General features: G+C 40.0%; 1 protein-coding gene across 3 annotated transcripts in view; it reads left to right on the forward strand.

Moving 5' to 3' along the window:
- Nucleotides 1–26,999, forward strand: part of sgcd (sarcoglycan, delta (dystrophin-associated glycoprotein)) — a 331,965-nt gene that overhangs the window by 170,437 nt on the left and 134,529 nt on the right. Inside the window, exon 1 of one of the 3 annotated variants that reach the window (XM_038707835.1) lies at nucleotides 830–1,240. The exons of the other annotated variants lie outside the window; for them this stretch is intronic. Coding sequence (XP_038563763.1) covers nucleotides 1,238–1,240 — 3 coding nt within the window. The 5' untranslated portion in view covers nucleotides 830–1,237. Of the gene's footprint in view, nucleotides 1–829; nucleotides 1,241–26,999 lie in introns of those variants that run through there. 3 annotated transcript variants of the gene reach the window in all.

The raw sequence follows: 26,999 nt of genomic DNA on the forward strand, positions 1-26,999 counted from the left end.
CAGTGGAAATGTACACTAGGCTACAAGGAGGAGCACAGCTGTTAAAACCATCCAAGTCCATGTTTTTTGCTGGTGTTGGCAAGTCTGATTAGTTTAAAGCAGTTGAGTGAACCAGTTCTCTAAACTGCGCAACAAAACACAGTAGGTTGTTTGTCCGTGCCTTCCAAAGCATTTTGTGATCTGCCACCCCTACGTATGTCTCATGAACTTACACAGCATCAGTTGGTGTAATGGCTAAATATGAAAGGGAAACGTGTTCATAACCATGAAGAGACCCACACACACATGTCAGATACAAACAAGGTTCTCAAAATGTCAAACATAATTGCAAAAGGATCCCATTCAATGAAAATTTTGCTTGGCCTTCATTGCCAAGCAAAATTTTCATTGCATTGATCAACAAAATATGAAAAAATGCACATGCATACAAAAAGAAACCTCATAAATACTCACTGACCTTACACACCTAAGCCTTCCCCCAAATCCCCACCTGGTAGAAATATAATTCAAAAATATATATATAAATTAATAAATGTTCTGTCATTCACACTGATGGATCAAATGTATAATTAAAAATAATTAGTGTTTTACAGCCATTTTTCTATCCATCCCATACACGTCCACTACACAGGCCTTGCTGTATGTAACATCCAAACATGCCCCCATATACTTGCTCATAAAACACAGGAGGGGCAGGGCTCACACTGCTGGAGAAGGAGGGGTTGTCATGACAACACAACACTCTCAGGCAAGTCCCGCCTCTTTAAACTTCAAACCAGAAGCCCACATGTGTCTCTGGTTCTAAATCTGGCAAGAAGGCAGGGCTGCAACTCCGAGAGACAGACGACTGGAGCAACAAGACTTTCCACAGCAGAGCAGCAGCCTCCAAAAAAAAAGGACAAAGAGGGAAACAGCCGGGTCACAGGAGTCCACCAAGCATCCAGGAAACAGCTCACAGCTCAGGGACTCGGCCAAAAGAGGCGGGGAGCAGTTTGTTATTGGAAAAGCTGACAAGAGACCAAGGCAGCAGGGAGGGAAGAGAAAGAGAGAGGTTGCTGCCTAACTTTGAGTTGGTCAGTGAAGGCCTCATGCAGCTTCTTAGCAGCAGCTCAGTCCCATTTTTAACTGCCTGACGCACCTCGACTTTTAGCAGAGCTCACCGGGAGAACAGAACAAAGAAAGAGGGAAAGTAGAGACAGGGATAAAGAGGAAGTAAAAGAGAGAAAGAAGGGGAAGCATGGTAAGTGTTTGGACTGCTCATTAAGTGTGGTTGTTGGTGTGGCTGTGGTGGGCGGGGTGGTGGGCTGAGCTTTAAATGTGCTCCTACTTTATTCCTTCAAAAAGGGCACGTTGCAAGTTAAATCTGCATTTCTTCCTAGTTAGTTTGCAGTTTGCTTGTTTCTTTTGGTAGAAATGCTTTTTGATATTTTCCCCCCGCTATGTGCTCGCCGGCCTGGGAAAAAACATTACAAAAACTTTACGAATGCAAAGCCCCCAACACTGAAGCAGTTAAATTAATTTATTTGTTGTGAACCAAGAAGTTGAGAAGAAATCAAGCTTGGGAACTTTCTTTTATTTTTCTTTCAGAAATGAAATTGCAAGAAAAGTGATTTCCTAGGCTGTTTGCTCTAAATCTCACCCCTTTTCTACAATCTATGTGTATAGAGAGAGGGGGGGAAAGGGTGGGTGGGCTGGCCGGCCTACTTTCCCCTATCAGCCCCGGCAACACATTTGGTTTCAATTACTTTGTCCCTCTGAGGAACAAGCTGCTATAAATAAGTAACAAGAAGTCGAGTGTGGACAGACTGCAGCCTACTGTCATGGTTCAACTGTAGAGGAGGAGAAGGATCATGCCTGGTTCGTCTCAGGGGGGGTCAGTTGTGGTGAAGGGGTGTGTGTTTATTTCCAGTCTCTGTGTGGCTCAGTGGGTTAAAGTAATTTCTGTTAGTAAGCAAGTCCTGAGGCCAAATCATTAAACACCTAAACTGTGTGGCAACACTTTTCTCCTGTAGGTTTGTGGCTTTAAACTTTTTTTCATTGTCACAGAGAACTGTGGCTTATGATCCAAACATTTCTTTATTTTTGCCAAAATATGGCTTCATACTGCTCCTGTCTTCCTCATGCACACTCCTGTCAAGGTCATTAGTATCAGCATGCTTTGGTTTACGTACTTCAGAGCACCCACCAACTGCTCTATTAGCTTAAAACCATGATCTAGAGTTCAATTACTTTTTTTAAATTGCACTGGTGAGAACTTGTTTATATTCAGAAAACCAATGAGTGGTGCCTTTTCAAACTTTTCAAACTGCAAATTGCCGCCTCAGGTTTTGCAAAGGTCTCATTATCCCAATTATTTAAGATTTCTTGCAGACCTTGGTGAGCATGATGAGACAGAAGTCTGGCTATGCTTGATTACACTTACTGAGATGCAACAGATTTTCCCGTTTTCGCTGAGGTCACCCACATGAAAGTTACAAATCAGATCTTCATACTGTGTCTTAACCAGCAGGCACTGAGCACTCTGTTCAGACTAAGTTGGGCATTTCTGGTATCCTTTGGGTGAAACATGAAACTATGGGCACATCTGTGCACTCTGTGAAAGTTATTTATGCGGTCTACAGGATTTAGTTTAGTAGTGCATTTGGAGCTCACATAAAAGCAAAGTAATGTACTTTTGCATCATAATATTACCTTTCCCCGCAACATCAGCACTTGGAGGGGGGTTAACCAGTTTTGTGACAGAGTGATATTCCGACTACTGCAGTGGTTCCAAACCAAGGAGGTGCGACACCCTAAGTGATCAAAGTTACTGCTTTAAGTTACTAATTTATAACTATTAGAGAAACACCATCTGTTTCAGATGTTTTTCTAATAGTTACTTTTTCTGAACTGCTACTGTATAATTTTGGTGTTGATGATGCATTGGATAATACACATGCCTTTGGTGTGAGAGACCCAGGTTTTCATTCCCACTGCGACACATCCACCATTGTGTCCCTGAGCAAGACACTTAACCCCTAGTTGCTCCAGAGGCGTGTGACCTCTGACATATTTAGAGCCATTGTAAGTCGCTTTGGCTAAAAAGCATCAGCTAAAATGAATAAATGTAAAATAATTTTAACTCTAGAAAACTACTCAAAAAATCACTTTCAAGTTGACTTTAGAAGCAGTGAGTACCAGCTCCATGTTTCAAGTCCACTAAAGTATCATTTGGGTACCAAGTTTCGTTTTTAATTCTCTTTCTTTAGAAACAAAGAACGACAGGAAGAGATGAAGCAAATTTGCAGAAACTGTTGTGTCTTACTGACTCCAGCAGCTGTTTTGAGTCACATTTGTCTGATGTAGCCTCTACTTTTGTCCATTCCTTCGCACTGTGACATGGAATACAGCCCACCTGCTTTAGGACACACAGCAGCTGTTGCTTCACACACAGTTATATTAGGAATGCAGTCAGAGCTCCAAATATCCCCTGACCTTCCAGGCCCCAAACCCGACTCTCTGTCTCTATCTCTGCAAGGGCTTTTTACTGTCTGCATGCTTTTAGCTTCCAGACGTCTAATCAAGGACAGAAAGAAACACAGACACTCAAACCTACCTTCACATAGATATAGTAGCAACATATTTACAAGCAGGGATTTAGCTGTTACTGTTGAAATATGCATAGAAATCAACTCTGCAAGAGTAAAACGCTAAACATTTATACTGGAATGGTGAATCACATCCAAGTAGCAGTTCATTGGCTCATTGTTCCAATTTTCACAGAGTAGATTGGTTTAAAATGATTTCACCTAGATTTTGTCTGCCACATCCAACAGTTACTTTACAGTTAAACAAGGCTTACATAATGCTTCGATGAATGCCAAGTAAAGACAAATGGAGAGACACCTCAGATGAGTTGCTGATTGTATATTAATATTTCCATTTAGATTGTCAGTTTGTCTGTTGTCAACAACTAGTTGAGAGAAGCTGTTTCAGAGCGATGAAACTAATGATGTGACTGCCTGAGAGTTTATTTATTAATCAGCACACCCTCTGGTCTATATTCACGTGTGTTTTGAAACGCTATCGTTTTATTTTGAAAGTCTAACTGGACGTTGGATAGGTATTGTTGCTAACTTTAGCGGTCGTTGCATATTTGTCGTTGCTAAGCATTGCTAACTTGACCACGGAGCCCTGAATGTCTGAAAATGACGCTAAAGGGGTACCCAGGGCATTGAAAAGCGACGCCAAAGGGCCTTGACCAAGTGTCAGTATGTGGCGAGAATGTGTTGACCCAGCCGTTTTGCACTTTGTCCCTGCATTCATATGTACCAAAATAGCTGGTTCACTTGGCCTACACTGTGTCTGTGTGCCCAAGACCTACAGCTTTGCACTTTTTGTTGTACCTTCATGGTTAAAATAGGCCCCTTAGTCTTATTAATATTTAAAAGAATATGGATCGAAAAATATGTAGACAGAAGTGGTGACGACTCCATGCTACTTGCTTCTTTCATGTAGGTTTTTAACATTGGTTCATGTCAGAACGTTGTCTGTGACTCTTGAAACCCTGGCAGTGTTTCCACCCAATGAGCTATGTACAAGAGAACATTCCAGCACAAGTACTACAAAAGTCAACAGAGTCTCTCCCAGCCACATCTCCTAGCTGTCTGCTTTTTGCTGAAAGTCTTGAGGTCTTATCCTCTTTGTAGCAGCAGTCTGGCACATTAGAGCCACGCTTCAAAGCATCATTCTCTTTCTCATCTGATCAACATTTAGCATCTATTCACCAGATTTGCGATGAAATTTTCCCTGCTCTGCTGAACAGGAGAGAGACAGAAACTGGCTATGGCTATTAGCGTTTTGTTCAAAAACATTATCGTTAGTATAAAACTGCTTGTTTTTTGTAGCTTGTTAAATGCTATGAACTTTTGAGATGGAGAGAGTGTAAGACATTTCCAAGAAGGAGAGAGAGAAAGAGAGGAAAAGTGAAAGTATACAAGAACATCCTGTAAGACGGGAGAGAGATGAAGCAAACAGGGGGAGACAATAACAGTTGGTAAATGAGTTATAATTAAGGAATCAATCTGTGCACTTTTAGTATCCACTGTGGAACTAACAACAACACAGCCAAAGCAAGGCTTTTAAAGAAATTTCAGCTAGCTGTTTTTCCACTTTAGAATTATGTTAAACACACTAACTGTGTAGTGAGGATGTACCTCGTAGGGAGAAGGCACAGTAGAAGCATGCATATGCCAGTCCTTTAAAGGTTAGTTATTGTTTATTCAGTCATTACACAATTGTACACATCAAGGTGTAAACTCAAACAGTAAATAGTGACTGAAAAGACTTAGGCTGAAGCAAAAACTTATAAATGCCTACCCTATGTTCATATCAATTAAATCTACCCACCTCAAGGAAGAGCAAATAAAAAAACAAGATATACGTAAAGAAACAAGGAGCTTAATTATTCACATTTGTAACCATCGAAGGTTCTGTATGTAACTTTCAGACTCTGCACTGAATTGCTGGTAAGAGTTATTGAGAGGTGGTGATGGCGCAGTAGATAAGACACATGCCTTTGGTGTGAGAGGTTTAATTCCCCACTGTGACACATCCACCAATGTGTCCCTGAGACACTTAACCCCTAGTTGCTCCAGAGGTGTGCAACCTATGGCATAGCAATTGTAAGTTGTTTTGAATAAATCTAATGTAATATAATGTAGGCTTGTGCGAGCATCCTCCTGGGCGTCAGCTCAAACAGTGACGTGACACACACGAGACTGAAAGCTGAAAAACACTTCCTCCAAAATAATGGGTCTTCCCACGCCCAACCTGCCAGCCCTCATTAATACTGCCACTGCTCGCAGAGCAGCCACCAAATCCCAGCCACCCTCTCAACTCATGCTTCACCCTTCTCCCATCTGGCCGTAGATACAGACAGCTGCTCCACAAAAAGGCACGCTTTGGGAAAAGTTTTGTACCCTGCGATATAAGAGTGTAAAACTTACAGAATAGTTAATGATGTCACTCCTGTGTTATATGTGTAGATATGTGTACATTGTTTGTATATGTGTCCTATGGGTAGTTTGTGTGTAGTATTCATGTTGAAGTTGCTCTTTGTACAGACTGTGAAATAAATTTCCTCCACTGAGGACAAGAATGAATCTGAATCTGAAAAGAACATCGAATGCTGGAAAATAAATTACAATCATATTTAGGATAATGTTACAATCTTTAACGTTCCTAAATTTTATTTGGACCAGTGGCTTTATGATACTGACTAGCTTGATGAGCTCACCTCATCAGCCATCACCACGAAGCAACCACAACGAAGCAACAGCATTAGCAAGCGAACAAACATTTGCCAGCTAAAACGACAATAGCCTATATTTCACAGGCTTTTTAATGTTTGCTTTGACTTTGGCCTGTGTGTCAGACTCCGTGTTGTTTGTTGATGATAGCAAACTCCATTTCTAAGCTAATGTTAGCTAGTATTACACACTATTGGCGGTGTGGGAGAGTGAAGAGAAGGCACTGGGGAGTGTTAATAAACTTCAGATCCTATGGATTTTCCCTGAAAAACTGCCCTGAGTCCTTGCCATAGAAATGAGTCTACAGGCTGTTATAGGCCTAGGGGAAGGTTTCATTTGTAAATGATGCAACAGTCTGGTCACTCATTGGTAATACCAAGCGATTAATTAATACATGTAAATTGCTTCACATTCTTCCATAACAATAATAAGAAAACTTGAATAGCTGATATACATGTAACACAGGATCTTTGATGCACATATTGCATTGGCTTACACAGAATATCTCTGCATGATACCAGTGTTGACTGCTAGTTTTTCACTCCTCACAGTGTAAAGTTGCCAGTAACCCATCATTTACTTTCTCCACCTGTCCACATGTCTGGAAACCTGCTGGATAAGAGCTTAGATTTTTTAATTATCTGTCCATGAATCTCTTGCTCTACAGAGTTCAGCAGGTATAAGATATATTTTTGTTGCTTTTTTGCATTTAATCAGTAAAGTGCTTATGGTGTTCTTATGCATGCTGCTGGTTGAGCTTACTGGCTATTTTCTTTTTATCTTAAACAACTCATATACTGGTAATGAAATGGTATTAGTCAGCATCAGTGATCCTACATATTAATTGGAACTACCGCTCCTTGTTAGTTAGTGATAGGGTTAGTCAACCTTGAAGTGCACAGTTTCAGGTTCTCATTTACTCCGACTTAGAGTAGTGCAGGCACACATGGATTGTAAGTACTACTAATTTTGTTTACAATTTATTTCTGCAAACATGAAGCCTAACCATGCCACACCTGTCCCCAGAGGCATAAACAGTACCTCTGACTATGAAATAGACCCAACATGGGTTGACTGTCTATTGTCCCAAAACGACATATGACAGAAAAGATTGCAATTTTGTATCAAATAATTACGTCACATGATGTTACCTAAGTCACATGACTTAAGTCAACAGCATAAATTCTAACATTACTGCCACAGATTGTTACGACTGACATCTCAAGGATGGCTGTGGCTCAGGAGTTACTGCGGGTTGCCAGTTAATTGGAAGATCGGCGGTTCAGTTCCGGGCTCCTCCAGGCTGCACCCTCCAGATACTGAACCCTGTGAATGTTAGTTTCTGTTTGAGCACTTAGGCTCAGTGTATGAGTGCCTTGGGTGTTCGCAACAACTATAATGGCGATACACAAATTCAGAGCGTCTATATCTGATGCAAACAACACAGATATCGCACATAAAAATAGAGCTCTACATTCAAAAATCCACAGCGTAAACTTTGGTGTCCCTCCTAGTGAGCTCTGTGACCGCAGTTCTTTAGCAGTTTGTCCTTTTTTGTTATACATCATCACAGTTTTCCAGACTCTTTCTTTCACCCCGTTAGATAAGTTGTGTCTGTTTTTGAAACTTATATATTTTTCATTGAAGGTGACTGGTTTAAATTTGCGTCATAATGGCATTCAGTGAAAGTGGGGATTTATTTTACAGATGAAGTCTTCTTTCATGCAGTGTTTCTGTTATCTTCTCCACCCTCCTGCAGGCAGATGGATAGATAGAGCTGCGGGGGGGCTTGAAAGGAAAAAATGAGAGGTAGATGAGTCTGAGAAGAGGTGGTGAAAAGAAGGAGATAAGTGAGGCAGGAGAGGAGAGGGGGATTTGCTGAGTGAGTGATAATTTGAGGATTAGACTTTGGTGCTGGAATCGAGCTGTGCCGAGCCAACCTCTTCCCACATCTGCGTGGCATGGGGCTGCAAAGTCATTTCCATGGAAATTATGACCCCACCCTTGTTGTTTATGACCATTTTCCTGCGGGATATAGCATCTAAACTCTTGAAAGCGAGTGATTTTATAGAGAACAACAGGTACAGAGATGTTGAAATTATATTGGGATAAATCTGTGTGTTTTTTCACCGTTCAATGAGCGGCCTCTGTAAAAACCGACTGGACACGCGGGGGTCTATCCATTACTGTCTCAATTGTATTTATTTTTAAAAGTGTGATCCAGCAATCAGGCAGGTCAATTAAGAGGGAGATTTCTTATTTCCTGTGACAGCCTTGCAGAGCCTGCTGTCTTTTCACATCATTACAGCTTCCTCAGACCTCAGTGAAACTAAGACAGATATAATTATACTCCACTGGTCAATCAATGTTTCTGGTACGCACAGCATACCTCAAAACATAATACAAATAGGAATTAATCTAAAGTTATGGATGGAAACTAAAAGTTTTTTTGTTTTTACTTTTTCTCACTTTAGTTCAAACGTTAACGCAGTCATTCAGGTGTTGAGTGTGTTTCATAATTCACATATGGAGCTTCATCTACTAGAAATAGCTTTTTTATTACCTTTCTGATTGGGCACAGTTTGAGTTCTGTGATTGCAACCACACATATCAAAACATCTAAATTATGTCTTTAACAAAATAAACTACCTCTGAAATCTTTCTGAAAGTTGTCGCGTCCCCCTTTCCTATCCTCATAATTTAGGGCTGCAGTAAGTTAAAATTGGGAAGATTTAACATCTGTAAACAACTTCTTGTCTACTTTTTTCACTTTCCCAACAAATTGTTGTTCTTGAGCCAAATAATAGATGTTAATGGTTGCTGACACCCAGATGTGTTTGATGGAAATGGGATTGTTCGAACATGACGTCAGGGTTTGGGTCCAAGTTTGAACAGCATGATTTATTAATTAGTCTGTATTGTTCAGAATTTAACAATTAGGAATGTTTGTTTTAAAAACATTTCCTCTATGCTTTATGTAACAGAAACATAAATTCAAAAATGTACTCTTAATAAATAAACTCTCTTTTCATTGGTAACATTAAAAAAGTACAAAGTAAGCACTGATTTGGTGATTTCAGGTTAAATTCATCTAGTATCTAGGTTAAATGGGCTAAATTAGCACCATCCCAAGATTCACATTTCTGGTTCCATCTACTGTTGCATGAATTGCCTTTTCCTTGATACAGACATTCCTGTCCACCCACAGATGAATTGTAATAACTTTGATGATCTCCTGACCTCTAGCTAAAAACTTTAATTTGTCCAATACTCTAGCTGATGACTGAAGACCAGCAAAACTATTGACGTTTTCATCATCCTCAGCAGTAGTTCATGTTTAGTGCTGACATGCTAAACTAAGATAAGTTCCCATTTAGCTCATCTGAGCATCTAGACGGTTAGTCTTGTTAGAAGGTTATTTTTATTTATGTCTAAATAATTCCACTCACTCTCAGAATGCTTCTCACTGTTGGAGTTAAAAATGTCTAACTAGTTTGTGTCCACCTCCTGTGACCTCTCCCTTTCCTGTCTTCCTTCCTGTAGACTCCTGGTTATCCTGTAGAATAAACAGGAGCACTCCCTGTCTCTCATTCTCTTTCTCTCCTTCTGGCTGTTTGTCTCGGTCTCCCACAACACATGTTTTTAAATGAATTAACAGCCTGAACTGTTTCCCTAAGAAATGGAAGTTAAAACAGTTGTCTTGTCTAAACAGGAAGCACCATCAACACCAAGAAAACAATCAAGAGAGAAAAGCTTTACATTAGCAACAACGTGTACCTAAACTAAAACAATCACAACCAGACTATTTATTACTCTTTTTGTAAATATGTTGTAATTGTGTTGTAAATAAAGACAAATATATATCCTTGATGTTTATATTGTTATCAGATAGCCCAGCCATTTGAGGTGTGTTCTGAGACACATTTTAATCAGATTAGAGGAAAAACTTTTTTTAAAGCAGCTAAAAGTGGCTTATATTCCTGGGCTCATTTTTTTGGTTTGTTGGTGCACATCTTGTGCCTGAGTGTGTGTCATGTTGAGATACGACATCCTGCACATTGAAAACAAAGTCTGACAACAGCAAACCTTTTTGAGACCTCAAACTTCAGCTAGAAACCTCTTCAAATAATAATTTGGCATCTGTTGTCTCAAGTTAACAACTCAAGTAAACGTTTAAGGCATTTTGACTTTAATTTGCTATTGACACAACTTTGAGGCTGATTACAGCCACGTACTTCATGTTAATTGGAAAGTTGTCTTATTTTAGTACCAATTGGGGCAGACAAGTGTTGTGTGGAGGGTAATTTGTTCTCTCTGACATGTGATATGAGGGAGTGCAGGGAAGTAACTCAGAGGCTCAGCATTTACATTTTTCAGTGTACTTCTGATGATTTTCAGCACCGATGCATTGATACCTGCCGGTTTTAAACAGCTTTGGATTTTTTAATCTTAATATGAAACTCTTAGTAGTAGTAAACCATAGGTATGTCAAGTTGAGGGTTCATACTGCCTCTTCATAATGGCCATGAAGCTAAATTCCTTGTTCTCTTCAAAACTGTATTCCAAAGTTCTACAGAAACTGAAATCCTGCATGCATGTACTAGGAAACAAAAACCAGGATTGTTGTAACAAAAAACTGTTAGGGTGAGGCAGATGGCCGCCCACCCTGAGCCATGGTTCTGCTCGAGGTTTCTGCCTCTTAAAAGGAAGTTTTTCCTCGCCTCTGTCGCCTAGTGCTGCTCTCGGTGGGAACTGTTGGGTTTTTGTAAATAACTTCACAGAGTACGGTCTAGACCTGCTCTTTTATGAAAAGCGCTCTGAGATAACTGTTGTGATTTGAATGAAAACTATGGTATGCTCAAGGTGAGGGAAAGATCATGGATAGGGTTAACAAGCCCTTAAGTCTCCTGCAGGAAAGTCATTCAAGGTAAGCTCCCATCCACTACCAGACAGCCATGCCTTTCTGTCTCCTCACATAAAGGGCGGAACATCATGAGGTGCAGAATTACCCAACATGGACATAATTCCTTGGGATACTGAGCAGTAGTACAGTCCAAGTGTGACATTCATATGCTACACAGAAGACATAGACATGTGGTTGGGGTTGTTGGTAGATGTACAAAGTACAGGACTTTGACACCTGCAGACTGGGTTGTAATGTCCTGCATATGGTTTAGAATTACTCCAGAAAGGGTCTGGATTGGGTTCAATACCACTGCTACTACTACTGAAAAAGTTAACACATCCTGTCTCATGGTTCAAGTGCATTCACTGCATCTAAACCAGACTACATTCTTCCTCTAACCTTAACCAAGTGCTTGTACAGACAAGTGATTAGAGCAGTGAATAATTTCTTTCAACATACATGTGAATATTATATTACAGTAATATAGACTTCAACTCTACATTACAAGGCCAGTATTTATCAAGCTTGCCAAAGTGCATTTTAGTGCTGAGAATTCATGAAATTTATTCCTACTTTCAAACTTTAGAATAAAAGCAAGTTATCAAATTTCTTATAGTTAAGAATCACTCTCACACTCCCAGTTATTTAAAACTGCTCGAGCGGTCTCTCATGTAGTTAGGAGTTGCCAGTAGGGCTTGTGATGGCACTGTGGAGACAAGAATCTTTCAGAAGAGCAAGAATGTTTCTGAATTATTTGACATCGCGTAGTTAATAAGACGGGGCCAGACAGCGCAGGCATAATCTTTGTCAGCGAGTTGGTGAGGGACGTCATCTCACCGCTGACTTCATGCAGCAATACGTTTTCAGCTAAACTGAAGGTGATGATGACACTTTGTTTTTTTGCCACAGGACAAATGCAGCAATGCTGATGATTGAGGGCCGTCACAGCCATCAATAAGTCGAATTGTCATGGAAACAATTATCCTATGGCTCTTACAGCTCCACACATTGTCACACGTTTCATTGTCTTCCCAACAACACCCCCGGTAATCCGTCAGAAGCAAACACAATTCATGCAAATAGCCGGCTTCCCAGGAGTAGTAGGTGGAATTGATGGCGCTCATATAAAGATCAGCTTTTTTACTTTTCATTTCCAATGTGTATGTACAGTATGTACATAATGTATTCTCTTAAAAATTCTTAATTGTCAAATGTCTGTTGAATGTAAACTCCTCTTAGGAATTTCACCATTCAGTGTGAATTTATCTGAGAATAATCTTAAATAAGGAAATTTATTCAGTGATTGGTCCTTGCCTATGTTCTTCATCCAAAATCCTGTTTGCGGTACAGCGAAGTGTCGTGAATCAGCTCTAAGACTAACACTTAAGATTTAGTCCTACACTTCACTCAAATTAAGATGCTTGATAACTAACTTTTAAGCACAGCTTTGAGCCAAGAATTTTTTTACTTTTAAGTCAATTCTTAGCAGTGTTCTTATGAGTTAATCTATGAAGCTTGATAAACACAGGACAGAAATATAATCTCCAACTATCCTTTAACTGTCTTTCATTTTCAACTTCAAATTCAAGGTTATGGTTTCTTTGTTTCTCCACTTTTCTTTGTAACACTCAGGTATCTTGTTCTCTGCTATACTTGTATGTCTATATCTCCCTCTTTGTCTCTTTGATGTTGTCCCTTGGTTTCTCCTCCCATGCTCACTCGTTCTCTCCTGTCCCCTCTATCCCTTTCATTTCATTCTTTTTTATTCTGCAAGTTCTTGTGAGGTATTTCGGCCTCTTTCTCTTTCCTGTTCTCTCTGTTCTCTCTTTGCCACTTTTAGCTCTAATTCCTCCGTTTCTGTATACTTTTCTGTTTTCTTTTTTTAAACTCCATCACGTCCCTGAGTACAGCGTGACCGATTGGCACTTACCATAAAAATTGTTGTTCTAAATATTCCCAGACTCCCAAACAACACAGCGCTGTGCATAACAATGAATGTTTAGTGTGCATCAGGGAAGATGGACAACTGCAGCCGAGCACCTATAATGATGATGCTGTGGGTGAGCGCAGTGTGCAGTAAATAGCTCAGACGTTTTCCGGAAACCATGTTTGAAGTAGTAAGTCAAAACCACTGTCAGTCAGCTTGTGAGTTGACTGCAGAGGAAATCAATGCAAAGAGATTTAGGCCAAAATTAAATTACAATTGATATTATGGATGTTGACCTATTTTGAGCTCCAAATGAACATGTAATTACATGAGTTGCATCATCACTATCACCCCCTATCACCAGCCTGTTTGTCTGGAAACTAGACAATGTGCAAAATCTTGCTCATCTTGCTCAAATCTTGCATGTTCAAGCTCTTATTGAACATGTTGAGGACATGGCCTGTTGGAATGCTTGTCTGATATAGCATCCCTAAAGTAGGAATTTAGAAAGGCCCTACAGCAATGCCACACATCTCAGTCATAATTCCTACAGCCAGTCTTTATCACTTTACAAACATCAACATATATCCTTATTGTTATAACAGTTATGAATTGGAAAAAAAGCTGCACAGTCCCGTTATTCGGTGTTTGATTTTTGCAGACCAACTTCCTGGTTCAACTTCAAACCTACAGTCAATACCATATGTGACTATTTATAACCAACACTTGGGTGGTGCACTCACTTTCTATTTCACCTCCAAATTAGTGATCTAGCTAATCTGATTTGCTTACCACCTCTGTGATGATCTGCCTGCTCATATTTCTTTTTTTTTTTTAACCTGTCCTGCCCAGCAGCCTGGTATAGAGTATGATGACCTGGATACCATATTGTGCCAGACAGATTTTACTTTAACAACAGAGTATTAATATACTCCTTTGTCTGTTTTATTATTTATTTAATTATGTATTGATTTGTCACCGGGCCGGACAGGGGGGCAGACACGGGGATGGGGGGACCTGTAAGAGAAGGGGGACGGAAGGTGGGGACAACAGGGAAAAGCTGTGGGAAACACCAATTGCAGAAAGCAACGAAACCTGCAATAGAACAGAGAGGGGGGCTTGGGGAGGAGAAAAACAACAACAAACAAACACAAACAATAAAAATAATAATAATAGTAAAAGACAACCAGCCGAACAGCAGCAATAAACAGCTGACATAGTAAGACAACTAAGAGAAAAATGAAAACAAGAAACAGTCACACACACTAAATAAGCAACACAGCACAGCCACGAGAGCTGGAATAATAACAATTAATTTAAATAAGTAACTGAAAGAAAAGCATCAGGAATAATTCTACCAGGGACAACCTAAGTTTGTTTGTGTCTGTGTGTGAGACTGTGTGTGTCTGTGTGCGTGTGGGTGAATGTGTCTGTATGTGTGTGTGTGTGTACATGTGTGTGCGCATAAGCCTGTTAAAGAATGTAGTTGTTAGTGAGAGTGGGACGCCACGACTGTGCCACACCAACCTCAGCAACAGGCAGGCAAGAACCCCAGTAGCCAATAGGGGTGGGAGAAAGAAAAAAAAAAAATCTATCAAAAAAACAAAGACTCCCAGATGCACCGCGATGCAAACGCGGAAGACCCCGACCCAAATGCCAGTTGACAACGTAATGCTGACGGAACGCAAGAAGCGTAACCCGCGGAAGAGCAGCACGCACACAACATAGACCAGTGCTCCCCCCCAACCCAGCAACCCACCACCGTGCAGTGAACAACCAAAACGCCCAAATGCCACGCAATCATCAACACCAATGCACAAGTGACGAGCCCAACGCGCACACTGCGCGAGCACGGCGACACCCAATGCCCAGCAGCTCCCCGCGAATCCCACGTGCGAGGTCGGGCAAACAAGAGAGAGCATGCGGAATAACATGACAGCGAAAGCCAGCAGAGAGAAACACCAGCAGCAAGTCCCAGCCCGGCAGCAAACGCGCCGCACAGGTCACCGTGCACCCGCCAATAAAAATATGCTGTCCCTCCAACCGCCGGAAAAAACTAAGGCCGCTGGCGCCAGCCGTCATCCCACATGCCCAGCACGCCCCCCGGCTGTCGTGCAACACCAGCCAAACCAGCAACGAGGCAAAATCAACTAGCTCAGCTGCATGCCACCAACAACCCACCCACCCGTCAAGGGCCGAGAACTCCAGGCACAAACCCAGAACAAAGCGGAGCACAGCCCTGCCAATTTTCCTTTTAAGAAAACTACCTCATGTTAAATGTCATAGATGCAAATGGTATGGGCAGGAGAAACTGAAGCACCTTCCAATCCTATGTGTAGATGACAGGACATAAAGTAGAACAGGTAACACATCTCCTGTTTCTGGGTGTTAAAATTGACTAAATCCTCTCCCACTCAACCTATGTGGATTTTTTAAAAGCACATTTCCACTCCTTCAAAGTAAGCAGACAAATCCTCACACTTGCTTACCAGTCCATGTCAGAAGTGTCATAACCTCCGACCTGGTTTCATCTAACTGTTAAAAATAAACTGAAACTTCAGACAACAGTCACCCAGGGAGGTAAAATCTCCAAACAACAACAACCCCAGTAGCTCACCATCATCTTTGGACAGCTTAAGATCCAGAGGGATCATTCTTAAACCTCCACTACGTCTTTGAGATGTCTTTTAAGTCAAAGACTCAAACTGTGTACTTCTTTTGCTCAGTCACAATATTTACATGATTGGTAACTGTCCAAACCAACTTCTTTCTCTCATTGTTCTTCATTTTACATTTCATAAGCTTTCTTTCATTTTGCTACACTCTTCTGCAAAGCACCTTATTCCTGTACTGAATTCCTCCTTTTGTTTCTGTGCAGCACTGCAGGGTCAACAGGTTCTTTACTTGTGCCCACTTGTGGTAAAAACCAAAGGGCTTGTTTCACATTGACAGAATGTGTCTGAGTAAAAGTGCTCTTCAAAAAGATCGCTCTTGAAACAAATTAAATGTGCTTTCCTGCAACAGTCACAAAGAAGGTTGATATTAGTTGATACTTTGCATGTTTCATGTCAGACTCTAATTTCTGTTCATGGATTGAGGACTAACACTCTGTAATTATACAAGTCTTACTTTGTTTCCATGGTGATTGATTGCAGAAAGAAGCCATTTAAAATTCCATCGTTTCTGTAAATGCTACATGATCCATCCATCCGCCTGCTGCTTATGTTCCACTGGATGTGAAGTTTTACTAGTTCTGAAACTAACAATAATTTACCAGTTAATACTTAATATATAAATTACATGTAGGGGACATATAGTCAGACCCTCCTGCCTTTTTACTGACTGTTGTGGTCTAAAATGTCTGATTTTTGCGGCAGTTTTCCTAAAAAATTGCAAAATTTTGGGGCATTTTTTTGCAATGAGATTGTGGGAATAAGTGAAAACTGCAAAGGTAGATGTGATTTTTTTAACTTTATAATTTATAGTTGAATCAATAAACAGTCCCTCCAGGATTACGCGGGCCTTACCCTAACCCTGCATATTTAAACCAGCTTACCTTGATTATTTCAGCACTTGCAGTTGACTGGGATGCCGCAGCCTGTGTCACAGTGATTTATCTCGTCCAAGGTCCTCCATGTGTTTCTGCCACACTCCTCTTATGTTTTGCAGAGGCAAACTGTCTGTCAATAGACAATTTCCTTTTAAATGTTCGACCACAATAGTGCACGTTTTGCAAAACAGTTTACTCCCCTTTGGTAAAGAAGATCTGGATACAGTCGACAAATGTGAGACATTGATATCACACATGTCTGCTGCGTCTTGTAAACAATGAAGTGAGTATGCTGACGTATGACAACGTTTTGTGGGAAACATTAGGTTTAGGTCGAATTTGCGGAAAGGTTGCGTAAAAATTGCTAGTCGCTCTGAATTGATGGGGATTTGTTGAATATGTGTTAGTTAATAGTTGTGATCGTGACATCGCAGAATCCTGGAGGGACTATATAGTGTGTTGAATAGAAGGATGATAAAACAATTTAAGGCACTTCTTCATTTATATTTTTTCCTATGTTTGTGTGATGGTAGTTAGCTCTTGGTTAGTAACACTCAGTTGTCTAATGGCAAACAGTTGTGAATAGCCACAGGATTCCTGTACAACACAGCTAAAACTGCAGAGTCTGCTTTGGTTATTATTTAGTGATGGAAATTCCTCATCAAATTTCCCTAACCAATTGGCATGCAGTAGACCTGGGATATTTGGGTCCCCTGGGGACGAAGAGTCAGACAGCAGTTCAGTCATAATGGATAAGATACCTGCCTTTGGTGTGAGGGACCCCACTGTGACCCATCCACCATTGTGTCCCTGAGCAAGACGCTTAACCCCTAGTTGCTCCAGAGGTGTGTGACCTCTGACATGTATAGCAATTGTAAGTCACTTTGGATAAAAGCATCAGGTAAATGTAATGTTTGAATAGTGTAGTTATGCTCCTTTAGCCTTTCTGTCATAAAAACACTTCTTACAGCAATGATAAAATAGCCTTCTTGGCAAAAATATTTTTGTTTGGGAGAGACCCCTGCTGAGCTCAGAAGAAATGTAGAAGCCCACAGCAAACACCACATATGTGCTTCCAAGGATATGTTTCCAGGAAGCTGGTTTTGGCTGTGAGATTAATATTTATTTACTGCGGTGCTGGAAAGAGAAGTTGTGTGCCATCTGGTTGAGCCACAGAAAATCCACAAGTTTCCTCTGAAAAATCCCCCACAGACTTGTCCAATAGGCAGAGAGATCCTGCTAACGGATGGGTAGCTAAGCCAGTAGAAGGTGTCTGATATTTCCTGGATCACCGTCAATCCCTGTGTAATACCAGGGAAACACAGAGAAATGACTGAGACTGAGGCACAGAACCAACCACTTCTCTACTGGAGAGGGTTCTTTTTCTTTGTGCCAACACCACTTTAACACAGCAGAGCAGGACTTTCACTCACCCTGCAACTGTATCAGGATATAGTTTTAGTCATGTTACAGTACCATACCGGAGCTTTTACACGTCAAAGCCACTAAATAAAAAAATAACTCGAAAACACCATCTGACTTACTGGAAGAGTCGGCATTTCATTCAGCCAACACATTTCAGCACAAGGCTTACATCAATTTGTTTTACAAAACCATTGAGAATTCGACAGAATAATGGCATCTTTAAGGATGCCACTGTCAAAACAGAAATTTCTCAATAAAATGACACAACCCTAAACTACCGCTAAGCTCTACCACACGAACATTCGCTTAATAACATCAAAGAGAAAAGGGGCGCTTTTAAGACCTCACCCAATATGAAAAATCCTAATTAAGTGAGAAAAAGAAATCACTTCCTAAATAAATGGTATTAATATCAATGTCTATCTTACCCAGAGTGATTTTAAAATACCAGTAAAGCAAACATGTCTTCATTCTCATGCTGCCATTAGTTTCACTGTATTTTAGTATGACATGAAAACAGCTTCAGCAAGGCTGTTTTCAGGTCATACTGAGACTATAAAATACTTTTAAATCCATCCCAGAAAACAACTTAAACCTTTTATTATCATTACTTGTTCGCACTCTACCTGAAACTCATTACATTAATATTTCCGGATATTATTATCATTGTTTGTCCCTTCTGTATTGCTCTCCCTCACGTTTCTTCCCTGTTCTCCCTTTTTGTGGAGTTTTTCTTTATTTGAATTAAAGGGTTGAGGAAAGATAATGTTGCATTGTGTACCGATTGTGAAGCTCTCAGAGACTTTTATCATCATTTATATAAATTAAATTGACTTGAACTTATTGTTGTGGTACTGCACAGCAACCTTTAATGCAGGAAGTTTATATTCTCCTTTTCACCATGTCCATATTTACAGATTGATTGTTATCTGAATTTGATATTCTGACAACTGTAGCTCCTCAGCAAACTATTAGTTGTCAGAGGTTAATGTTCATCAATTGACCACCAAAAGCACCACAGCTGCATTATCAAATTTATTGGGCTGGGCTTTATGAAAAAAAACAAAAGCTGTATAGAGTAAGTCCTGTTATCCTGTATTGATAATAACAGACTACAACAGGAGAGTCAATTATGTGTGTTTGATTGTAGGACTGCAGCATCCCTTACAAGTTACACAGACTATAAAGTGAATGAAACTACTTTAGATTATGGCTTTATTTTACTCAACAGTTTCTCATGGGGATGGATTAAAATTGCAGCATTAGTTCAGCAGGCACGTCTTGGACTTCATCTGTCCACCGACTCTCTCTCTGACTCACTCTCTGTCTCTCCTGAGATCATCTGGAATAACTGCAATGAGCTACATCGCTTTATCTGCTTTTCTTTTCTCACAAAAAGTAGAACTTCACTGAAATATTTCTGACAGTAGCTCTCTAGACTACTGAAATCAGTCTCACATGTTGTACTCCAGTTCTTTCATTAAGAGCAGCGCTCTTGAATTTCGCTTACATGTGAGACTCTTCTAGGGTAAAAGTGCCATTTAAACCAGAAGTAATGTTATATAATACTAAACTAAAATAGTCAAATTACACACTCGTTGATGGAGAAGTTTTATCAGTTTTTGTTCCAAGAAATTTGTGAAGACTTTTTTATAAAATAGTATAATTTCTGTAAACGTAGCGTTTTTTTTTCTTTTAATCTAATTCTACTTGAAGTACTGTCTCATTGTTCTTCGTTGCATGTAAACACAAACAAGAAAAGTTCTTTGAGAAGTGCTCTGGAGATAAAGTTATTGTTGTTATTATTCAGCACCATTACTTTCCCAGAGGCTGCTTCCACAGCCAAGCGCATGAGTGTTTATGGCTCATGACACAATTATGATTAAGATGTTAGCCTCTCACAGTGAAAGGGGGGAGGCAGAGAAAGAGAGAGAGAGAAATAAAAATGGAGAGGGAAGGGAGGAGAGAGAAATAAGGGAGAGAGAGAGCAGGGAAAATGGACAGGTAATTTAGCATCACTGTCTCTCTCCTGGGGTAAAGACGAGCAGCGCAGTGCTGACCTGTCACTGTGCTGGGCATGATCAAAGAGAAACGCCTTACATCTCTCTCTCAGACCCAAACATTAGGTATTTTTCACTTTCTTACAAGCTATGTTTCCGTTAAACTGTGAAGTAAACTTAGGCAGTTAATATTCATTGACAGTGTAATAGTGTTTTGAGATACTTTTTTATAATTTCTTTAATCATGGCAAACAATTTGTTGTACAATTTAACAACATGAAGCAGTTGATTGTAGGTAGCTTTGGCATAAAATCTAGAGATAGATGGATTACTTGCTTTGTGTCCTTCTTGGTGCCAGAATCTGAAATAACAAAACATTAAAGAAACAGAAAAGCCACTTATAAGATCATTAGAAAAATCCAGTTTACATGAAACAGAAATTATACCCTATAACCAAGAATACAGTGTACTCTGTCTCCAGCCACCATGCTTTTCCTATAAATCCTGCAAAAGCAAAAATATCCCAACAAAAAGTAAACTTAACATATTACCTTTAGCAATAAGCTTATAATAGCTTGTAGCTTGTAAAAGACCTCCTGGATAGAATTGGACTTTAAAATATCCTGACAAATCTTATGAAACCTTTGAGTCACAGCTCCAGTGGGTTGTGATCAGCTTTGTTAGTAAAGGGGCTAAGACAGGGGTATTCAATTAGATTTCAAAGAGGTCTAGTTAGAGAAAATTTCCTGAAGCAAAGGTCCGGAACATCAAAACGACGAACGTTATCATTCAGTACTATAACCTATAGTTGTATCAACACATGTTTTTAGTCAACAACGGACTGTCAAATCAAATAATATTTGATTCACCAAACTGGAAGGATAATAAATAATAACTATTCAAATAATAAATTCTAAATTAAAGTAAACTAAATTAAAGTGCCTAATTTTTAGAAAAAATGTAATAAAAAGTGTAGCTTGAAGTGATGAAGTGTAGTCTTAACCAATTTTATAATAAACACTCAACACATCATAACAAATGAACAGCTGTAATGCCTCCTCTTCTCTTTCATTTCCTCTTACAGAGCTACCACTTTCCTACTTTCTGTTCAGTGAGAAACGTGAGCTCCAGCTCGCATATTGCAGATCTATGAGATATTCTGGTTTTGAACTGCCCGTGGGAGGAATGTACATGTAAAAATCTGTACATTCTTGATTAAAAGTCATGTGAAATCTCTTTTATCTTTCGTCTCCTCAATTCGGGTGTGTTTCCAAAACGTCTCTGGTGAATCTCGCGGACTCGACTCGCAAGCATCGGTATGCACAGATTTGATTGGCTGAGCAGCGTCACATGAGACGATTGGAGCACATGCGATTGGTCTGTGAGTTTCCTGGTCCTCTAAACCAGTACAGTAAATGCTAGAAAAGCTGCGCGGGTTAAAATAGAAACGCTCCGTCACGAGGTAGTAAGTCTCAATAATAAATGGGCTGTAGGTCGGCGGTCCGGAGAGGACGGCGGTCCTGCTATTAGTGACCTCTGGGCTAAGATATGATGTGATAAACTGATTTGTATCACGGTTTGGTTTTTCTATTTCCTATTGTGACGCGTTCTTTAGAACATCAGTTAACTTTTGATTTACACACAGACGTAGTCCTAGTTTTTTGAAGGCATTACACTTGGATATTATAAATTGTAGGCCAATATTTGTGTTGAGGCTATTCAGTTATTGGTTTTCAGGCAGCAGTGGTTAAAATATAATTCATAAGAAAAGCACTTGCCAAGCATAGAAAATACAATGGCATACCAGCTAGATTATCACTGAAAATGTCCTAGAAAAGTCCTGGAAATTGATCTCTAGAGAAACATAGGAAATATGATAATTGTGTCTGGGGTGGGAGGGGTCGGCCACACTATTTCCTGCTCACCTCCTGGAGGTGTACAGGTCCTGGAGAGCAAGGCACATTAACCCTAAACCGCTCCATTGTTGATGTACAATGGTCAGCAGAGAAGAGTAGATCCTCCATGTAATGTGATGATAATCATCTCCACAGGTATTTGTAGTGTGACGGCCAGTATTTTTGTAATCAGGCACAGGATAAATGACCTATTTTACAAAAGGTTCTCTCTTTCAGTTATTTTCATTAAAAACTGAATTTCTTGAATTGAATGTGTAGAATTACTTTTTAAAGTTCTCCATCCCTGCACTCTTACTGCAAACTGAGACATCCTGGGGGAATTTGTATTTTAGGGCCTTGTGGTGATTTTTAAAATATGAGCAAACACGTTCTAGGGCGTGTAAGCAGTGGAAGTCGATCCCAGGAGCCTTTTTATGCTGCAGAGAGGAAGTTACTTCCCTGTCTTTACCTCCTGAATTACTGCTTCGGTGTCTAAACTGTGCCATTGTCTGAACACTTGCTGTTTCTTCCCCTCATTCCTCACCTCCCTCCCCCTTCCCATACCCCTCTTCTCAATAAACTCTCGTTCTCTTGCTCATTTCTGCCTGTCAGAAGCTATGGAGGGTTTTCTGCTCTGCCTGGGTGAAGTCCAATACTCACCGTTGACCCACACTCTGAGCTTGGCAGTGTCACTCCCACTTCTCTCAGACTCTCTCTTTCCACTGCTGAGACATCTTTATCTCCTGCTTTTCAGTTTTTTTTTCTTTCTGTTGTGATGACGTCCTCCCTGGTTCTACATATTTTGAATCTAATCTATGCTTAAACCCTTTAGTGGGGCATACTAACACAGAGCCCGTTTGCTCCAGTGACATAAAATATTAGAAGTTAATTATACTTACCGCCTCAGGGTTCACAGGCTTAGCAGCAAAAAAAAGGTAGATCTGTGATGAGAATCTGTTCCGTGTGACTTCAGAGAAACATGTCTGAGGACACTTTTTCTACTGTTAATGCTACATTTAAGTGTGACTTTTAAGATCTACCTTATGGAATGAAAGCCCTGCTTTTGGGGGCGGAGCTAGACTCTCAGCAAAGTGGGGGCAAAGCTTCATCACTGGGCCCACCTGCTACCAGAAGCACTTTTAGAAGCACAAAAATCAAGGACAACTGACCCCATCCCATCCATCGTCAACTGCTTATCCTGCGTACAGGTTTGCGGGGGGGGGCTGGAGCCAATCCCAGTTTACAGTGGGTGGAAGGCGGGGTACACGCTGGACAGGTCGCCAGTCCATCGCAGGGGAACAACTAACCAAATCAACTAAATCTGAACAAGTCAGCAAAATCAGGCAGGCAAAACGCTTAGTCTGAAATGCTCCATGTGCTGCTGTCTTTAACCTCCAGGTTGTCTCCACCACTGACTTCTGGCATGACCTGCAAAGTGTGTTACAAAAAAGAGAAACGCATTTTTTTTTACAATATAAAAAAGAACGTTAGAAAACATGAATTTACCAGCACATACTGTGACAGATGTGGTTCTCTCCTCCGCTCATTGTTAATCTAGTATCTGTCCAGTATCCATATCTGTCACACAGTGTGTACAAGCATGGGCTTTGCCAAATTATCCTAATCATGTGCTCAGCAATACTGTTGACAAGCATGTTAAAGCCACTTACAGAACAGAGAGGAGAAAAAAAGCAAACATTTTTTCTACGTTTGTTCAAAACTAAAGAGCCCAAAGTTACTCAGCTGTTTTAGTATTCATTATGCCATCCAGTCAAGCTTGGCCCCAGGCCTGGCTTCATGCCTGTATGGCAGAATTAACAAGCAAAATTGGTTGTTTTCTTATTCTTGTCTCTTTTTCCTCAGCTTTGTCAGATCCTGAACAGGTTGAATCTCTCATTAAATTGTTTACTATTATTCTGTGACCTTTTCAGTATCTGTAAGTATTAACCACACTTGTCTTGCGTGTAATGGGCCAATAAGCAGCTGCAGCATGCGACAATAAAGGGTCGCGCTCAGAAAGTGGCTTCAGTGTTAATAGGGGGCAACAAAGTGGGACAAAAGGCAGAGCTGCTGGTGCACTCAGAGTAAGGGTAAAAAAAAACATTTAATAATTGTTAATTATTTTATCATTAATATATAAAGAAGTAATGTAAAGAAGAAAATGAACATTCAGATAATCAGGCAGGTTGTAAACAAACAGTTTACCTAGATTATCTAAACCACCATTTAGAGAGAAATATGAAAGCAAACAGACCTGAAATGTTGATAATAATCCCTCATTGCACTGGGAAACTGTGAGTAGACACAACTATGTGAAGTAAATGGCAGGTCAAGGTTGCAGCAGGAACTGTAAACTGCCTAATCTGAGGGCTTGTCTACAACCTGTCTGGTCATCTGACTGCTCATGTTTCTTGCCCTACCTGACTTCTTTTCAGTGACGTTACTATGTTCTAGGGGTGGGAATCGCAGGGTACCTCACAATACATGGCTCATGATAACGATAATATCACAATACAGCAATTCTTCAATAATAGATATATCTGTTGTAGTGGGTCAGGGGTTAGAGCAAGATGGCAACTAATCACAGGGTTGGTGGTTAGATCCCAAGCTCTTTATGTCTATTTGTCCCTGAGCAAGACACTTGCTCACTATGGTTAGGCCAGTGCCATGCATGGTTGCTTGATGCCATAGGTGTATGAGTGTGTGGATGGGTGCATGAGGTGATAATTGCAAAGTGTTAAACCTTCTACATAAATGCAGTCCAAATCTTTGAACTCTATGTTTTGTATATTAACCACAGAAAACTGTAAGGAAAGCGACCTACATAAGTACTCTAATGTAAAAAGGTATCTTCAGTGACTGCTGTATCTAAAACAACAACAATAGATAGTTTCTCATTGCCTTCCAAAATGAAACATGGCTGCTGATGTGGTATCCCTATCAATACATCATTTATCAGTGGCTTCCAAATTCATTAAAAAAAAACAATACACTTGTGGTTCGTTTGGATTGTGGTCATAGTTGAAAAAAAAGGTGGTATGAAACTGCTCCCCTGTGTCAAAGTCTGCCTCTTTGTATATGCTCCAAACCTTCCCAGCCTCATCCCGAGAAGGTTTGTTGCACTATAACATCGTCACACTACTTCTGCTTTTGGTCCTGACAGATATGTGTCTTAATTCACAGAAGGTCTCTCTTTGGAAAACATAATCATAAGTCATTATACTTAATTTAACAAGAGAACAATGTCAAACAGTGTTTCTAGTGAGGACCGTCTCCTCTGAAAATGTTAATTAGTGTTTAGTAGCATTTAGTAGTGCTTTTAATAATCCTTTAAGCCATGTAGTATGTTTTACTGTGTAATTTCTTCTTACAAACTTAGTAAGTAGTAGTTGTAGTAATAGTAGTATAGCGTAAAAAGCATCAGTAGAACATATTTAGCATAGTTTGTAAAAATATTTCTATGCATTTTTAATGAGAAATGTGATGTGTTCTCCATACCTCTTCTGAACAGGTTGATCTTTTAATAAACATGAAGTTGGTTTGGTGAAGAGGCTGTTTTCATCAGAGTTTCATCAGATTTCTTCTGCTCTTTGCCTCCACTAGCCTGCACTGCTTCAGTGCTACTCTCTGTTGTTGTTGCTGTTGTTGAGGGTTGTAAAAGGAAAAAAACTTATTGTGAGGTTCCGCTGCTTCAACCATACAGTAAAAAAGAATTGCTCTAGGGGTTCTCTAGATGAAGGAATAGGACAGTAAATGGCAATGGGGGAGTGGTGGGGAGCAATTCATGACAGTAGCTTCTGTATCTCTTTTGTCCTGGTTAATGGCCAAGGCAGGTGCACAATGCATTAAAGAAAACCAACCCATGCAAAACAACAAACGTTAAAACATTCCAACTAACATGGAGAAAAATGGAGAAGAGAAATATGCCAATTAGTGCAGCTAATCCAAATAAACTCTAAAACCATTTAGGGAAGAGCTAACACTCATTAGCTACTGGAGATTATATTCAATCACCATAAAACAACAGTTGAAACAGGTGAAATGTTTCTAAACTTTTCAGTTAGCCGATCACATTTCTTTGCTTACCTTCTTACCCACACATTGCTGCCTGTGGCTGTTGGCCATTTTATATATTCATACATTTGGAGACGTGTGAACCCCAGTAATGGCCTATCCATTGGCAGCAGCCATTGGGTCCTGGTACCGATCCACATGTTGTCTATAAAAGTCCTAATGGGGAGCTTGCCTGGCTATTTGGCAGCAGGAATAACCAATAACATTTTGTAAAACCTCATTTCTCTCTCTAATAAGAGACAGACTCTGTTTTTGGACCGTTGGGCTTTCTTCAGGCTCTCTGAATGAATAGTTGGCTGAACAAGAGAGGCAGATGATTTGATTTGCCTCCAATTTGCCACTTATTTTCTTCCTCTCTGGCTCTTCAACTCAGCTTTTTTAACACACACACACACACGCACACCTCCACTCTTATGAGAGTGGTCATTATTTAGCTTGTAACCAAGCACAATTTTCTTTTCTGAGTCAGTCTTTAGCCTAAGAGCTTATTTGAAATCTATCAGTACTCTTTGTGCATGTTGGGAGAGTCTGTAGAATGAGAGAGGGGTGAGAGGAGTTACATTTTCATTACTGCAGTACATTTATTTACGTTATGATACACTTTGTGAAGGAGATAGATCAATAATATAATACAGTATGTGTGTGTAAATAAGAAACCAATTAAGCAATGAGGACATTCATAAAACTTTGAAAACTATTATTGATTGGTTATTGCGTTTGGATTTGTGATGATGATTGAGTTTGCTCAAATGGTTTCAACAAAATATTAGTTTTACAGTCAATAAAAATGTGACTACTTTCAACTTGAAGGAAAGCTAGAAAAGCTTATTTTCGTCTAGTATAAGCTATAAATGTAGTTTCCATGATATGGGCACAAATGCAAGAGCTCAAGGCTAACAGTTCACTGATCATAACAAACAAAAACATGCCAT

The sequence above is a fragment of the Micropterus salmoides genome, unplaced genomic scaffold (assembly GCF_014851395.1).
Source record: "Micropterus salmoides isolate LMB-PRFRI ecotype aquatic unplaced genomic scaffold, ASM1485139v1 Ms_hic_scaffold_9, whole genome shotgun sequence".
Lineage (NCBI taxonomy): Eukaryota > Metazoa > Chordata > Actinopteri > Centrarchiformes > Centrarchidae > Micropterus > Micropterus salmoides.